The 13,866-nt window shown below is 39.3% G+C and overlaps 1 protein-coding gene across 1 annotated transcript in view; it reads right to left on the bottom strand.

The window, feature by feature from the left end:
* elp4 (elongator acetyltransferase complex subunit 4) overlaps positions 1-13,866 on the bottom strand; it is a 192,165-nt gene that overhangs the window by 147,010 nt on the left and 31,289 nt on the right. The window contains exon 3 of the mRNA XM_052029377.1: positions 11,119-11,240. Within this exon, the coding sequence (XP_051885337.1) occupies positions 11,119-11,240 (122 nt within the window). The remainder of the gene's footprint in view (positions 1-11,118; positions 11,241-13,866) is intronic.

The following is a 13,866-nucleotide window of genomic DNA, read 5'->3' as shown; positions in this document are numbered from 1 at the left end:
TAATACTTGAGGTGCAATCTCACCAGGGCCCTTTTAAATTGCAGTCACTAAGTAATTTGGCCTTTCTAATCGCTTGCTGTACCTGTAAGTTACCTTTCAGTGACAAATGTCCAAACACACCCAGATCACTTTGAACACCAACACCTTTCAATCTCTCAGTATTTTAAAAATATGCCACTTTCCTATTTTTACTTTCAAAATGGATCACCTCACATTTTTCCACATTACGATCCATCTTCTTTGGCCTCATCCATTCACTTTGTCTGTACAAATCATCTATCTGCATTCCCCTCACATCTCATACTGGTGACCAACTTTGCATCATCAGCAATCTTGACCATTATTAAAATCTTAAATATGGATTCTGAAGACTTGGGGCTCCAGCACTGTGGCACCCCACTAATCTCAGCCTCCCAAACCAAAACCAAAAGGCTTGTGTGATTGTATTCTCTATTTTCCATCTATTACCAGTGTATCACCTCCTCCCTGCTTCTGAAAGTCCAAACATACTACACCCATCAGCTCCTTCTTATCTATTTGCTAGTCACAACCTCAAAAACTAACAGGTTTGCCAAACCTGATTTCCTTTTCATAAACTGATGGGGAGTCTGCCCAATCCTGTTATTTTCTAAGTGTCCTGCTACCACTTCCTTAACAATAGATTCTGGTATTTTCCCTAATCCTGATGTCAGGCTAACTGATTTGCAGTTCCCAGTTTTCATTCTTCCTTCTATTTATATTTGCTACCTTCCAATATGCTAGAATAACCGTGCGTTGTGCTATGTTGCACTCTCAGCAAGTTAAACAGGATGACTGCAGAATGGATCGGTGTTTTCAACAGATACAGTGGAACAGAAACAATGGCAGAATAGTATTCCTAATTATTAATCTTGTGGACCAGTATATCCTTCAACATAAGCAGTACATTAGGACATGCCAGCAGTATTAGTAATGTTCCTGGGTTCAAATCCCGCCACTGTCTGTAATGAGTTTGTACGTTCTCCCCATGTCTGCGTGGGTTTCCTTCAGGTGGTCCGGTTTCCTCCCACATTCCAAAGACATATGGGTTAGGAAGTTGTGGGCATGCTATATTGGAGCTGGAAGCATGGAGACACTTGCGGGCTGCCCCAGAGCACTCTATGCAAAAGATGCATTTCACTGTGTGTTTCGATGTACATGTGACTAATAAAGATATCTTATCTTATCATGTCTAAAAATGAGGTGTCAACCTGATGAGGCTATATGACAAGCTAAACAGTGGATTCAACATACTATAGACAGAACAATACAATCCAAATACTGAATTAAACCTGAATCCTGTAATACCCAGATGTGAATTGTGTGGACAGTTAAACAACTAACAGAAGGGGACTCATTAACATTCCCATTCTCAGCAATGGTAGAGCCCAGCAAGTGAATTTAAAAGGCAATTGGAATGTTTGTAGGCATCTTTGGTGTGCAGAGCTGAGTGGATGTTTTCAAACATTCCTGAGATCCCCAGCATCATAGAGACCAGTCTCTAAGTAGATGTGGTCTACATGGATTTTAGTAAGGCATTTGACAAGGTTCCACATGATAGGCTTCTTCAGAAGGTCAGAGGGCTTGGGATCCAGGGAAGCTTGGCCGTGTGGATTCAGAATTGGCTTGCCTATAGAAAGCAGAGGGTTGTGGTGGAGGGAGTGCATTCAGATTGGAGGGCTGTGACTAGCGGTGTCCCACAAGGATCGGTTCTGAAACCTCTACATTTCATGATTTTTATTAATGACTTCGATGAAGGGGTAGAAGGGTGGTTTGACAAGTTTGCAGACGACACAAAGGTTGGTGGTGTTGTGGATAGTGTGGAGGATTGTCGAATATTGTGGAAGGACATTGATAGGATGTAGAGCTGGGCTGAGAAGTGGCAGATGGAGTTCAATCTGGAGAAGTGTGAGGTGGTACACTTTGGAAGGGCAAACTCCAAGGCAGAGTACAAAGTTAATAGCAGGATTCTGGGTAGTGTGGAGGAGCAGAGGGATCTGGGGGTCCATATCCACAGATCCCTGAAAGTTGCCTCACAGGTGGATAGGGTAGTTAAGAAAGCTTATGGGATTTTAGCATTAATAAGTTGTGGGATCGAGTTTAAGAGCTGCGAGGTAATGATGCAGCTCTACCAAACTCTGGTTAGACCACACTTAGAGTACTGTGTCCAATTCTGGTCACCTCATTATAGGAAGGATGTGGAAGCATTGGCAAGGGTGCAGAGGAGATTTACCAGGATGCTGCCTGGTTTAGAGTATGCATTATGAGGAGAGACTAAGGGAGCTAGGGCTTTACTCTTTGGAGAGGAGGAGGATGAGAGGAGACATGATAGAGGTGTACAAAATATTAAGAGGAATAAATAGAGTGGACAGCCAGTGCCTCTTTCCCAGGGCACCAATGCTCAATACGAGAGGGCATGGCTTTAAATTAATGGGTGGGAAGTTCAAGGGAGATATCAGAGGAAGATTTTTTTACCCAGAGAGTGGTTGGGGCATGGAGTGCGCTGCCTGGGGTGGTGGTGGAGGCAGGTATATTGGTCAAATTCAAGAGATTGTTAGATAAGCATATGGAGGAATTTAAAATAGAGGGATATGTGGGAGGAAGGGGTTAGATAGTCTTGGGCGAGGTTTAAAGTTCGGCACAACATGGTGGGCCGAAGGGCCTGTATTGTGCTGTACTGTTCTATGATTCTATGAAAATCAAAAAAAAGGCCGAAAACGCAGCTGAGCAAAAGCAATGGTCCAGGCTGTAGTGTTATTGATTGGTGGTCCAGAACTAGTGACACCTCTAACCAACCTGTAACACTGATACATATCCAGAGGAGTAAAAACACAAAATGCTGGAAATACTCTGCAGACCAGACAGCATCAATGGAAAGGCAAACAGAATTAGCATCTCAGGTTGGTAATTTTTCATCAGAGCTTGAAAAAGTTAGAAATCAAACATGTTTTGAGTTGTAAAGAGGGAGGAGGTGGAGAAAACAAAGGGAATGTCAGTGTTATACTACCAGCATTATCCTTTAGTAGAACAGTCTGCTGGCTGGCTTCAGGACAGAAAACAGAGAACATTAGTGAAGAGCAGCTATTCCCAGAGGAAGAAGGTGATGGTGGTGTTCTACAAGAATTAGTCAGGGACCGCTGCTGTTCACAATTTACTTTGACAAATTGGACTCTAAAGTCCAAAACACAACTTCTAAATTTGAGGATTCCAACAAATTACAGCACTAATAAGGTTATATAATGGGAAAATAACTTGCAAATGAAGTTCAAAGTTGAAAAATGAGAGGCAGAGGGACAAAAGAATCTTAGAGTACAAAATCACCACTCACTAAAAGATGCATCACAAGTTATCAAAGCCACAGGGGGTAAAAAACAAATCAAGCACCAGGGTTGATTTCAAGAGGGATAGAATTGAAAAGCAGGGAAGTTGAGCTAAACCTCCAAATCATAATCAAGGGTTGGGTAGATCACACCTAGTACAATACTGGTTGCTACATTACATAAAGGACGCAGAATTATAAGGGTGGTATCCAAAGTAAGAAGACAGACATATCAGGAAAGGGTGAATGGATTGGCTCTCTTTTCTCTTCTCTTACAAAAGTTTTTTAGATGATGAAGGATTTGATTGAGTAGATACAAAGAAGTTGTTTCTGCATTTAGGGAAGAGCAGAAGTAGAATTTGTCAATATAAAATGGTCAACAGGGAATTCAGAAGAAATGACTTCACTCAAAGAGTGGTGAGAACGTGGAACTCAAAACTGCAGAGGTTGATTGAAGTGAATAGTGTAGATATATCATAAGGGAGGTTGGACAAGCTGACAAGGGAGAATAAAACAGAGTGCTGTACTGAAAGATTTAGATGAGGCTCAAATGGAACCTAAATGCCAGCATAAACCAGTTGGGCCTAGTGGCTTGTTTCTGTGCTGTATATTCCATGCAATATCAGGTTTAAGTAATGTGATAGAAGTGGTTGTGGACAGTGTTATCAAGTGACACCAACTGACAACCAATTTGGTCCCTGGTGCTTAATTTGCAATCCATCAAGTTCAGTGCTCCTAACAGCCTTGGACCATATACTGTATGGCAGAGGTTTTCAACCTGTGGTCCACGGACGCCTGGGGGTCCACAAGCAAGCTGAGAAAAAAATGGAAAAGTGACCTATTACAAAGACATAGCTTACTTGCTTGCTCCAGTTTTCCACTATTCAGAAAATCGGCCATATCTATTCTACCTGTAATAGGTGACAATCTTAGAGACTTAGACGGTGTTCCCTTCTGGTAAGCTGCTGCTTAATATTCGACTTGTGTAGTCAGAATAGTCAGTAGTGTTCACTACTATTCTGTTGTGCACTGTAGTGTTAGCGAGACTGGGTGACCTTGTTGGTGTGCCTTAATAATATTGCTTACTTACCGTGCATTTACGCCACAGTGATATCACTGTTAAACGAAAAGTGCACAAGTGTGTAAATTTTAGATTAGTTTTGATAATTTTATTTATCAGTAATAGTAATTAAACTGTCCAGCGTGTATTGCTGAGTATGGAGAAATTTCTGTAGAGAAAAGTTGACCAGAAACAGGAAGATTCTGATGACGAAGGGGATAAGGGTGACTGAAAGAGAAAACAACGCAAGTACGATCCAGAATACATTTCATATGGCTTCATCGCAATGGGGACAAACGCGGACCAACCTCTCTGTGTTGTGTGTTTGCAAACACTGTCCAACGATGCAATGAAACCAGCAAAACTGAAGTGCCATTTAACAACAGTGCATCCAGATATTGCCAGTAAGCCGAAGGAATATTTTGAGTGGCAAAAGAAGCTGTACCTCAAGCAGAAAGGCAAAATGACAGCCTGTGCCACTGTAAATGAGAAGGCTCTTCGCGCATCATATTTGGTAGCATTACGAATAGCACGTTCCAGAAAGTCTCACACAATTGGAGAAGAGCTTATACTGCCTGCAGCAGTAGATATGCGCGAAGTTGTACTGGGAAAAGAATCCTGTCAAAAACTGAAAGCCATTCCACTGTCTGATAACACAGTAAGCAGAAGAATTGGCGATATGGCAGAAGATATACAGAGCCAGCTGATAGCATGTCTTCAGCAAGTCAGATTTGTGATTCAGCTCGATGAAAGTATTGATGTTGCCAGTGCTGCGCAGTTGTTGGTTTATGTTCGATATTGCTGGGAAGGAGAGGCTTTGGAAGACTTTTTGTTTTGCAAGGCGCTCCCAGGGCATACAACCGGCGAAGAACTTTTCCGTGTGCTTGACACTTTTTTTGTACAATCGGCATTGGCGTGGACACTGTATTGGAGTATGAACGGATGGTACTGCTGCAATGACAGGATGGAAGTCGGGTCTAGTCACACGAGTGGAAGAAGTAGCTCCACATGTAGCAGCAACCCACTGCATGATTCACTGTGAGGCTTTGGCTGCAAAGGATATGGATGAAAATCTTGCAGATGTGTTTTCCATGTGCATTAAAATCGTTAACTTTATCAAAGCCACGCTGCTCAATCATCGTTTGTTTGAAAACATATGCCATGAAATGGAAGCCAAGCATAAGCATTTGTTGCTACATACAGAAGTCAGATGGCTGTCACGAGGCCACGTTGCGCAGCATGTATATGAATTGCGAGATAAACTGCTCATTTTTCTAAATGAGCATAACGGATCATTGGCACAGTTCTTGACAGGTGAGACGTGGGTTGCCAGATTAGCTTATCTTGCAGATATTTTCAACATTTTGAACAGCTGAAATCTATCATTGCAAGGACCTGGCTCAAATGTTCTGAAAACGCATGACAAAATCAATGCCTTCCAGAAAAAACTCCGTATCTAGAAGTGAAGATGCGAGCAAGGTGTCTATGATATGTTTCCATTGCTGGCTGACTTTCTGACAGTGAACGAGACTAAGACAGAGGCCATTGCGAGCACCGTTTTGAACCATATTCAACAGCTGTCACATTATTTCCATGAGTATTTCGGCGATGATGACACGAGCATGTTTGATTGGATTCGAAATCTGTTTGAATGCATGCTTACTGATTTAACTGGACGTGAACAAGAAGAATTGGCTGAACTGTCATCTGATAGGACTTTCTGCTTGCAGTTCAACCGAATGTCACTGTTGTCGTCCTGGATAGCATGTTCTCAGGAGCATCCACTGCTGTCCGGCAAAGCTGTCAATGTTCTGTTACCACGTACAACCACCTACTTGCGCGAAATAGCATTTTCTGCAGTCACTGCCATGAAAACCAAATACAGATCAAGACTGAATATTGAGGATGACATAGGCATATGTTTGTCGCACATACCACCATGTTTGGACAAACTCTGCAGTGCAAAACAGGCACAACCTTCACATTGAACTGAACACTGAAAGTCACCGCTGGTAATTATCGGTGATTGAAATAGTCACTATTTCAATAGGGCCTATGTGCAGTAATTTAAGTGTTGTATGCATGAATTATTGATTGTTTGATTTTGTGGGCTTTGGGGGTTCACCATCTAACATATTCTGGGGGTCCACAGAATGAAAAAGGTTGCAAACCACTGCTGTCTGGTATAAAAAAGCTAAATTCCAGAGATGGATTGAGAGTGATTGTCCACCACATTAAACTAGAGTCTAAATAGCTGTGGCATCATGCAGCTGATAGGAATTAGGGTGGTGGGAATAGGTGAAAATTCTTCATAGACTGGAGTCATATCTAGCACTGTATTTGCTGAATGTCAGTCATCTCAACTCTGAGATATTAATGCAAATGTTTTTCAGGGCAGTTTCAGTTTTCAGTTGTTTCATCAATGGCCTTTCTTCTTAATAGGGCAACAAATGGGGGGGGGGATATGTGATGATGGCAAGGGTCATTTCCATCTCAATTCCCCAGATAATAAAATAGACCGTGCCAACATGCACTAAGTATCAGACAAAACAAAAAAACCTGCAGATGCTAGAAATCTAAAACAAAAACAGAAAATGCTAGAAATACTCAGCAGGTCCAGATGCAGCTGTGGGAAGAGAAACAAGTCAATATTTCAGATTGGAGACCCTAAATCTGAACTAAATAGGAGACAAAAGAAGTCAAAGTCAGAGTCGAGTTTATTGTCGTATGCACAAGTACAATGCAATGAAAAACTTACCTGTAGCAGCATCAGTCACATAGCATCAAATACATAACATTCACAAGAAAAACATAAATTAAGCATAAATTATACACAGTTTTACAAGAAAAAAAACACAATTGGAATAAAAAAAACTGAAACCCATTTTAGTGAAAAGTGATCAGAGTGGTCATAATGTTGTTAAACTGTCATGATTAGGGTTTTGCCGGTTGGTTCAAGAACCTAATGGTTGAAGGGAAGTAGCTGTTCTTGAACCTGGTGGTGTGGGACTTCAGGCTTCTGTATCTCCTGCCTGATGGTAACAGTGAAAAGATGGCATGGCCCGGATGGTGGGGATCTTTGATGATCAATGTTGCCTTCTTGAGGCAGCACCTCCTGTAGATACTACCAATGGTGGGGAGGGATGTGCCCGTGATGTATTGGGCACATAAGAAGCTTGTAAAGCTGCAGGGAGGTTGGGTGGGTTTCTGATGGGGTAAAACCCTGATGACCAAGGGAATTAGCTGTAAGCAAGGTCACTTGGTGAATGAGAGCAGTTAGAGAGTGGCAACATAGACAAAAGAATGAGGCAGTTACAAAATGCACTCTTTAAGAAGGAAGTGGCAACATAGACAAAAGAATGAGGCAGTTACAAAATGCACTCTTTAAGAAGGAAGTGGCAACATAGACAAAAGAATGAGGCAGTTACAAAATGAACTCTTTAAGAAGGAAGGGAGGCAAAAGTCAGGAAATTATAGGCCAGTTAGCCTGACTTCAGTGTTTGGTAATATGTTAGAGTCCATTATTAAGGATAAGGTTTCGGGATACTTGGAAGAACATAATAAAATAAGCTGAAGTCAGCATGGCTCCCTTAAGAGGAAACCTTGCCAACAAATCTGTTGGAAATCTTTGGGGAACTAACAGGCAGGATAGACAAAGGAGAGTCAGTGGATGTTGTTTGCTTGGATTTTTAGTAGGCCTTTGACAAGGTCCCTCACAAGAGGCTGCTAAACAAGATAGGAGCCCATGGTATTACAGGAAAGGTTATAGCATGGATAGCAGATTGACTGACTGGCAGAGGCCAAGAGTGGGAATAAAGGGGGCTACTTGTTAATAATCTGGATGATGGAATTGATGGCTTTGTGGCCAAGTTTGCAGATGATACAAAGATTAGGTGGAGGTGCAGGTAGTGTTGAGGAAGCAGGGAGTCTGCAGAAGGACTTGGATAGGTTGGGAGAATGGGCAAAGAAGTGGCAGATGGAAGACAGCGTAGGGAAGTGTACGGTCATGCACTTTGATAGAAGGAATAAAGGCGTAGACTATTTTCTAAATGGGGAGCGAATTCAGAAATTGGAGGTGCAAATGGACTTGGGAGTCCTAAAGGTTAACTTGCAGGTTGAGTTGGTAGTAAAGAAGGCAAATGCAAAGTTAGCATTCATTTCGAGAGGGCTAGAATAAAAAGCAAGGATGTAATGCTGAGGCTTTATAAGGCATTAGTCAGACCACATTTGGAGCATTGTGAGCAGTTTTGGGGCCCATATCTAAGGAAGGATGTTCTGGCATTGGAGACGGTCCAGAGGAGGCTTACAAGAATGATCCCGAAAAGGAAAGGGATAATGTATGAGGAGCGTTTGATGGCTCTGGGCCTGTACTAACTGGAGTTCAGAAGAATGAGGAGGGATCTCAGTGAAACCTACCATATATTGAAAAGCCTGGATAGAGTGGACGTGAGGATGTTTCCAGTAGTGGGAGAGTCTAGGACCAGAGGGCATAGCCTCAGAATAGAAGGACATCTCTTTAGAACAGAGATGAGGAGGAATTTCTTTAGCCAGATGGTGGTGAATTTGTGGAATTCATTGCCACAGACGGCTGTGGAGGCCAAATCATTGGGTATATTTAAAGTGGAGGTTGATAGGTTCTTGATTAGTAAGGGCATCAAAGGTTATGGGGAGAAGGCAGGAGAATGGGGTTGAGAGGGAAAAATAAATCAGCCATGATCAAATGGCGAGGAGACTTGATGGGCCAACTGGCCTAATTCTATTCCTATGTTTCATGGTCATTATGGTCTTATGGACATTCATGTTTAGCCTGTTAACATGTAACATCTATATTATGAAAATGCCTGGTAATGACTATCTCCAACAAGTCAAACCACCTTCACTTAACATTCAATTACATTACCTTTGTTTAATATCACACCCCATTAACATTAAAAATAAAATAACAATAAAAATACAGGGCATCAATAATGAGAAACTTAATGGCACCATACTATGCACAAACTGTATTGCAGCACTGTGCATCAATTACTTAATAGAAATTTCTGAATCTCCAACATGTATACTAAGAAAAGTTAGGCTTGTGGGAACATGCCACCTCCAAGTTCCCCCTTAAAACACTTACCCTCCTGACTTGAAAATATATCACTGTTTCAACATTATTACCGAGTCATAACCCTTGATCACTCTACTTAAAGTACGAAAATATCTTAATGATACATATTGCAATATCTTAAGTGGCTCAGCAAAACCTTTACAGGGCAACGGGGAATGGAGAATACCTTACAAACAATCTCATGGAAGAATAATTAGCAAATATTGCTTCATTACCACTGTGACTGTACTTCATTAAATTTGAAGCATTTTGAGGTGTTCTTAAGTCATGAAAGATACTATTTAATGGCAATTTGATCTTTGCAATTGCACATTAAGAGTTATTGTGCACAACACCCAGGAATGTCTGCAATAACTTAAATATCTAAAAATATGAACCATATTGTTTTTATAATAATGTTAAACAAGATGGGTGATGTCATTGACACTTTGACAACAGACTTGACTATCCTGTATGGTAACAGAACCATAGCATTATGAAGCACTATTTGTCTAATTTAGTGACACAATTCGATGCTATATCATTATAATCTATGATATTATTTAAAATAAACTGCATGATGAGGAACATCCCCAAACTCACAAAATGAGAGTCTGTGACTCTTGTCTGCAAGTCAGAAGGTTGTGGGTTCAACTTATAATCAAGAGATTTGAACACAGAAAATTACTGTTATACTAACTACTATTCTGAGAGAGGGTTCCTCTATTGGAGAAACCATTTTTCAAATGAATCTTTAATATGAGGTTCCCTCTTCCCTTTTTGGTAAACAATAATGATACTATTGCATTATTTGAAAGAGCAGCATATTCCCTAACATGCTGGTGAATATTTTTATCCCTCAACTAGCATCACAAAAAATATTATCTCATCATTATTACACTTCCTTTTCCGTTTCATCCTACATAAGAATATTGGCTACATCTCAGAAGTACTCTACTGGCTTTAAAAAGCTTTGGGGAAACCCAACGTCATGAAAGTGGTTTATAAAGCATTTCTTTTTCTTTAGGGCACTGCATTTGGTATACCATGGCATGTTTGATTTTCTTTCGTATTAATCTGAGAAATTCTAAGGAACATTTACATGTATCGGCATGATCTAAACCAAGGAGTAAACTTTCCTAAACAGCAACAGAGGAGTAACTAATTTGGTACCTGGGATGTCTTAATAATATTGTTGCCACTTTTAAGAATTATTCACAAACATCTCAACATAGCAGGTCTATTTCTCTTCTCCAACACAGGAATAAAGTCCTTTACTTCCTCTCGTTTCCTCTTTATTACTCATAAAAGTATTATTTCAAGAGTGCAACTCAATAAGCTGGTATCCAGCTCCAACCTTCTCATTCTTTTATGATATTTAAGTTCCTCTGTAATTTACCAATCACTCTATCTATTTTTATCTACTGTGTTATCAGTGAGGAATTAAAATGTTGACTGTCAGCATCTTCTATTACACTTCCTGTTCTTATTTTAATAATGCTAAAAAAACTGTATTCAAATCAGATGAGGTGATTCAGTTACCTTAATCATCAATATTTGAGGCAAGATATACCAACACAATAATCAAAGCCAAATTCTATTTTACAACATTTTCACCCAAAACAGTACCTGTAATATTTCCTCTGGATGATCTTTGGCAGATGCTATAAAAAGAGAATGTCCACAAACAATACCTTCTGCTACAAAATACTTCAGTAACATCTGTGAGTAGCTTTCATATTTGTCTTCTTCTGCAAAAATAACCGCACAAAACAACTTGTTTAGGCATTAAATAAATAAAATTTAAAGTATTAAAACCATGGATTTTTCTGGATGGAACAATTGCATAACTCCTTGCTAAACAATTGCCATCTTGGGGCTTACCATCTCTGTAAGGCATATATTTTTAAGTTCAATTTATCTGTAAACAATAGCCAGTGACTTCTTGTGTCCCTTATGTCTGAGTGTTAAATACTTTTCCATAATTAGACTAATTCAGAAAGTCTGACACCTAACAGAAGGCAGTTTTGTAACAAAGCTGATCTCATTTACATCTGTGTGGAATTAATTTGGCATTTAATACTCGCCAAGTTGGCTAGCAGGCAGCGAACCATTTTCTTTGTAAAGTTGATTGTCAATAATATTCCTGTCTTAAAACTTTAATTTGTATTATAAAATTACTTGTAATTCCTTTCTTCAGATAGGTTTGTCCCCAATTTAAGTCATGGTAATCCCACCAAATCTAACATATTTACACTGAGATGACTCTATTTTCCTATATTTTTATACTGTTGATCATTTGATTGGGAAAAAACTTTACAGTAATTTGCAGTATTCACAATAAAATTTTGCAAGTATTTCTAAACTGTATTATCTTATTAACTTAGACTAATATATTGTGCAAACCCACTTGCTTGCGAGTTATCAGGTCATTCCATTTGTGAAATATAAATTGTATCCCACTGTTCATTAGATATGCTCCATTTAATTTTCATTAGAGCAACAAATATCCTTTGTTAATTTAAAAACACATTTTTTTGGACTACGACATGGAAAAATATCTGGAAATTCATACATGTTAAATGTATGAATGTAGATTTAGTGAGATCAAAAGCCTCACACTTTTTGTTTATTTTGGAACACTCAGAATATGCTTAAAAAATTGATGCATTTCCCCTTGCGTGACAGAACACTGCTTCTGCATTAAAAAGGTTAACAATCAACTCAAAGTCAATCTTTTAAAAAAAACTCCACAAAAACGCACTGACAATATTTTTGATGACTGTCAGCAGCTTCTGTAAAGAAAATGACAGCTCTACAATTTGTCATTTTTTGAATTGTCTATAGTAATTGAATTTAAAAAAAGGTTTAATGACCTAGAAATCAGAGGACCAAGTAAGCCCCCAGATGGTATTCTTTTAGGCCTTTTGATGATATCAAAGTTAACAATAATAGATCACAACTGAAAGCCGCTACAAGGGTCTGACACATATTTGGGTTAGAGGCCACTGCTGTAGCCATTTCCTTATGTAGACTGGCACTAAAGATATTCCTTTCAATGAAACAACAATTGCTTTAAAATGGTCGGTAGCTGTCTTAAGCAATTTTATGAGTCATAAGCACGATCAGACTTGCAACTAAATGCTTGTAGTTCTCAACATTTACCTAAGAGCATCAAAATATTTAAGTGTATTTTGATATATCCTTACTTTGAGTTGTCTAATTTGAACTAGGTTTTGCCTTATGTCACTCGACCAAAAATTAGTCTGGAGCATTTGGATAAAATTTGGATGGTGTTTGATAATCCAAACACATCAGATTAACAATTTAGAGAAGATGCCACTCTTTACTCTCTTGTCAACAACATTTGCTTTTAGATCACTGTCATACACAAAGTAATATTCATGCTACTCATATTCAGTAACAGAAGATGCTTTAAAGGAATACAATGGGAGAAACAGCATTCAATGTCATATCAGGAAACAAGTGAAACCAAAACTGCTTTTACATTGCACAAAATCCATTTACAAAAAAAATTTCTCTCCCTGTCAACTGAAGAAAATTTGGCAAATTTACTTTGGGGTTACCGTTAATTATTCTAAATTTGCATTTAACCCAATAAGGTTAAACATATGTGGCAAAATGGGTGTTCAGAGATTAAAGGATTATCTGAATGACCAAGTATTTCTTATATAAGGAGCTGGATCATGCTGGACCCATCACGTGTCTTTTTAGTGATGGTCAGGGACCTCATTCAAATAAACAAGGGAAGTACTAGATGCGCCAATGAAGTGCATCCAACCTTCTCGGCTCAGTTTATCATAGAATGTTACCGAATTAATGATGAGCCCAGGGACAAGGGAGAAAGTGGATGCACCTACATCTGACCCTCAGTGCATTCCTTCCTTCTTCACTGCAGGCCACAGGCATGAAGATCTGGAAAGCACCAATATGGGCATGGTGGCTAACTAGCAGTTTTCTCTAAAAATTAGCAGCTAGCCATCAGTGCAAGCCTGCCCAGTAAAGTAATCCTACAGTTAATGATGGAGACTCTAATTTAACCAGCTGAACATTTCACTCTGTAGGTTTGTGCATCAAATTCAGTTTTGTGAAACCAGAGGTTTATTGTATAAAGGCCAAAAGTATTAAATACTCCTTGTTATATGAAGAATAGCAGAAAATTTAGGAATGTGAAGTATGTTAACACATGGTTTCAAACAGGATGAATAACAAACTCTAGTATAATAAATCTTTGGTCATACAACCAGGTGTGTGGGTCAGTCTACAAAATACACAAGATAATCATGGATGTGAAAGTCATTTAACTCTTCTGGGGTTTCCTTCCAGGAAAAATAACCTTTGTAACATCCAATTTTC

The sequence above is a fragment of the Pristis pectinata genome, chromosome 14, assembly GCF_009764475.1.
Source record: "Pristis pectinata isolate sPriPec2 chromosome 14, sPriPec2.1.pri, whole genome shotgun sequence".
In the NCBI taxonomy this organism is placed as follows: Eukaryota; Metazoa; Chordata; class Chondrichthyes; order Rhinopristiformes; family Pristidae; genus Pristis; species Pristis pectinata.
This window is presented reverse-complemented; position numbering and strand designations above follow the sequence as displayed.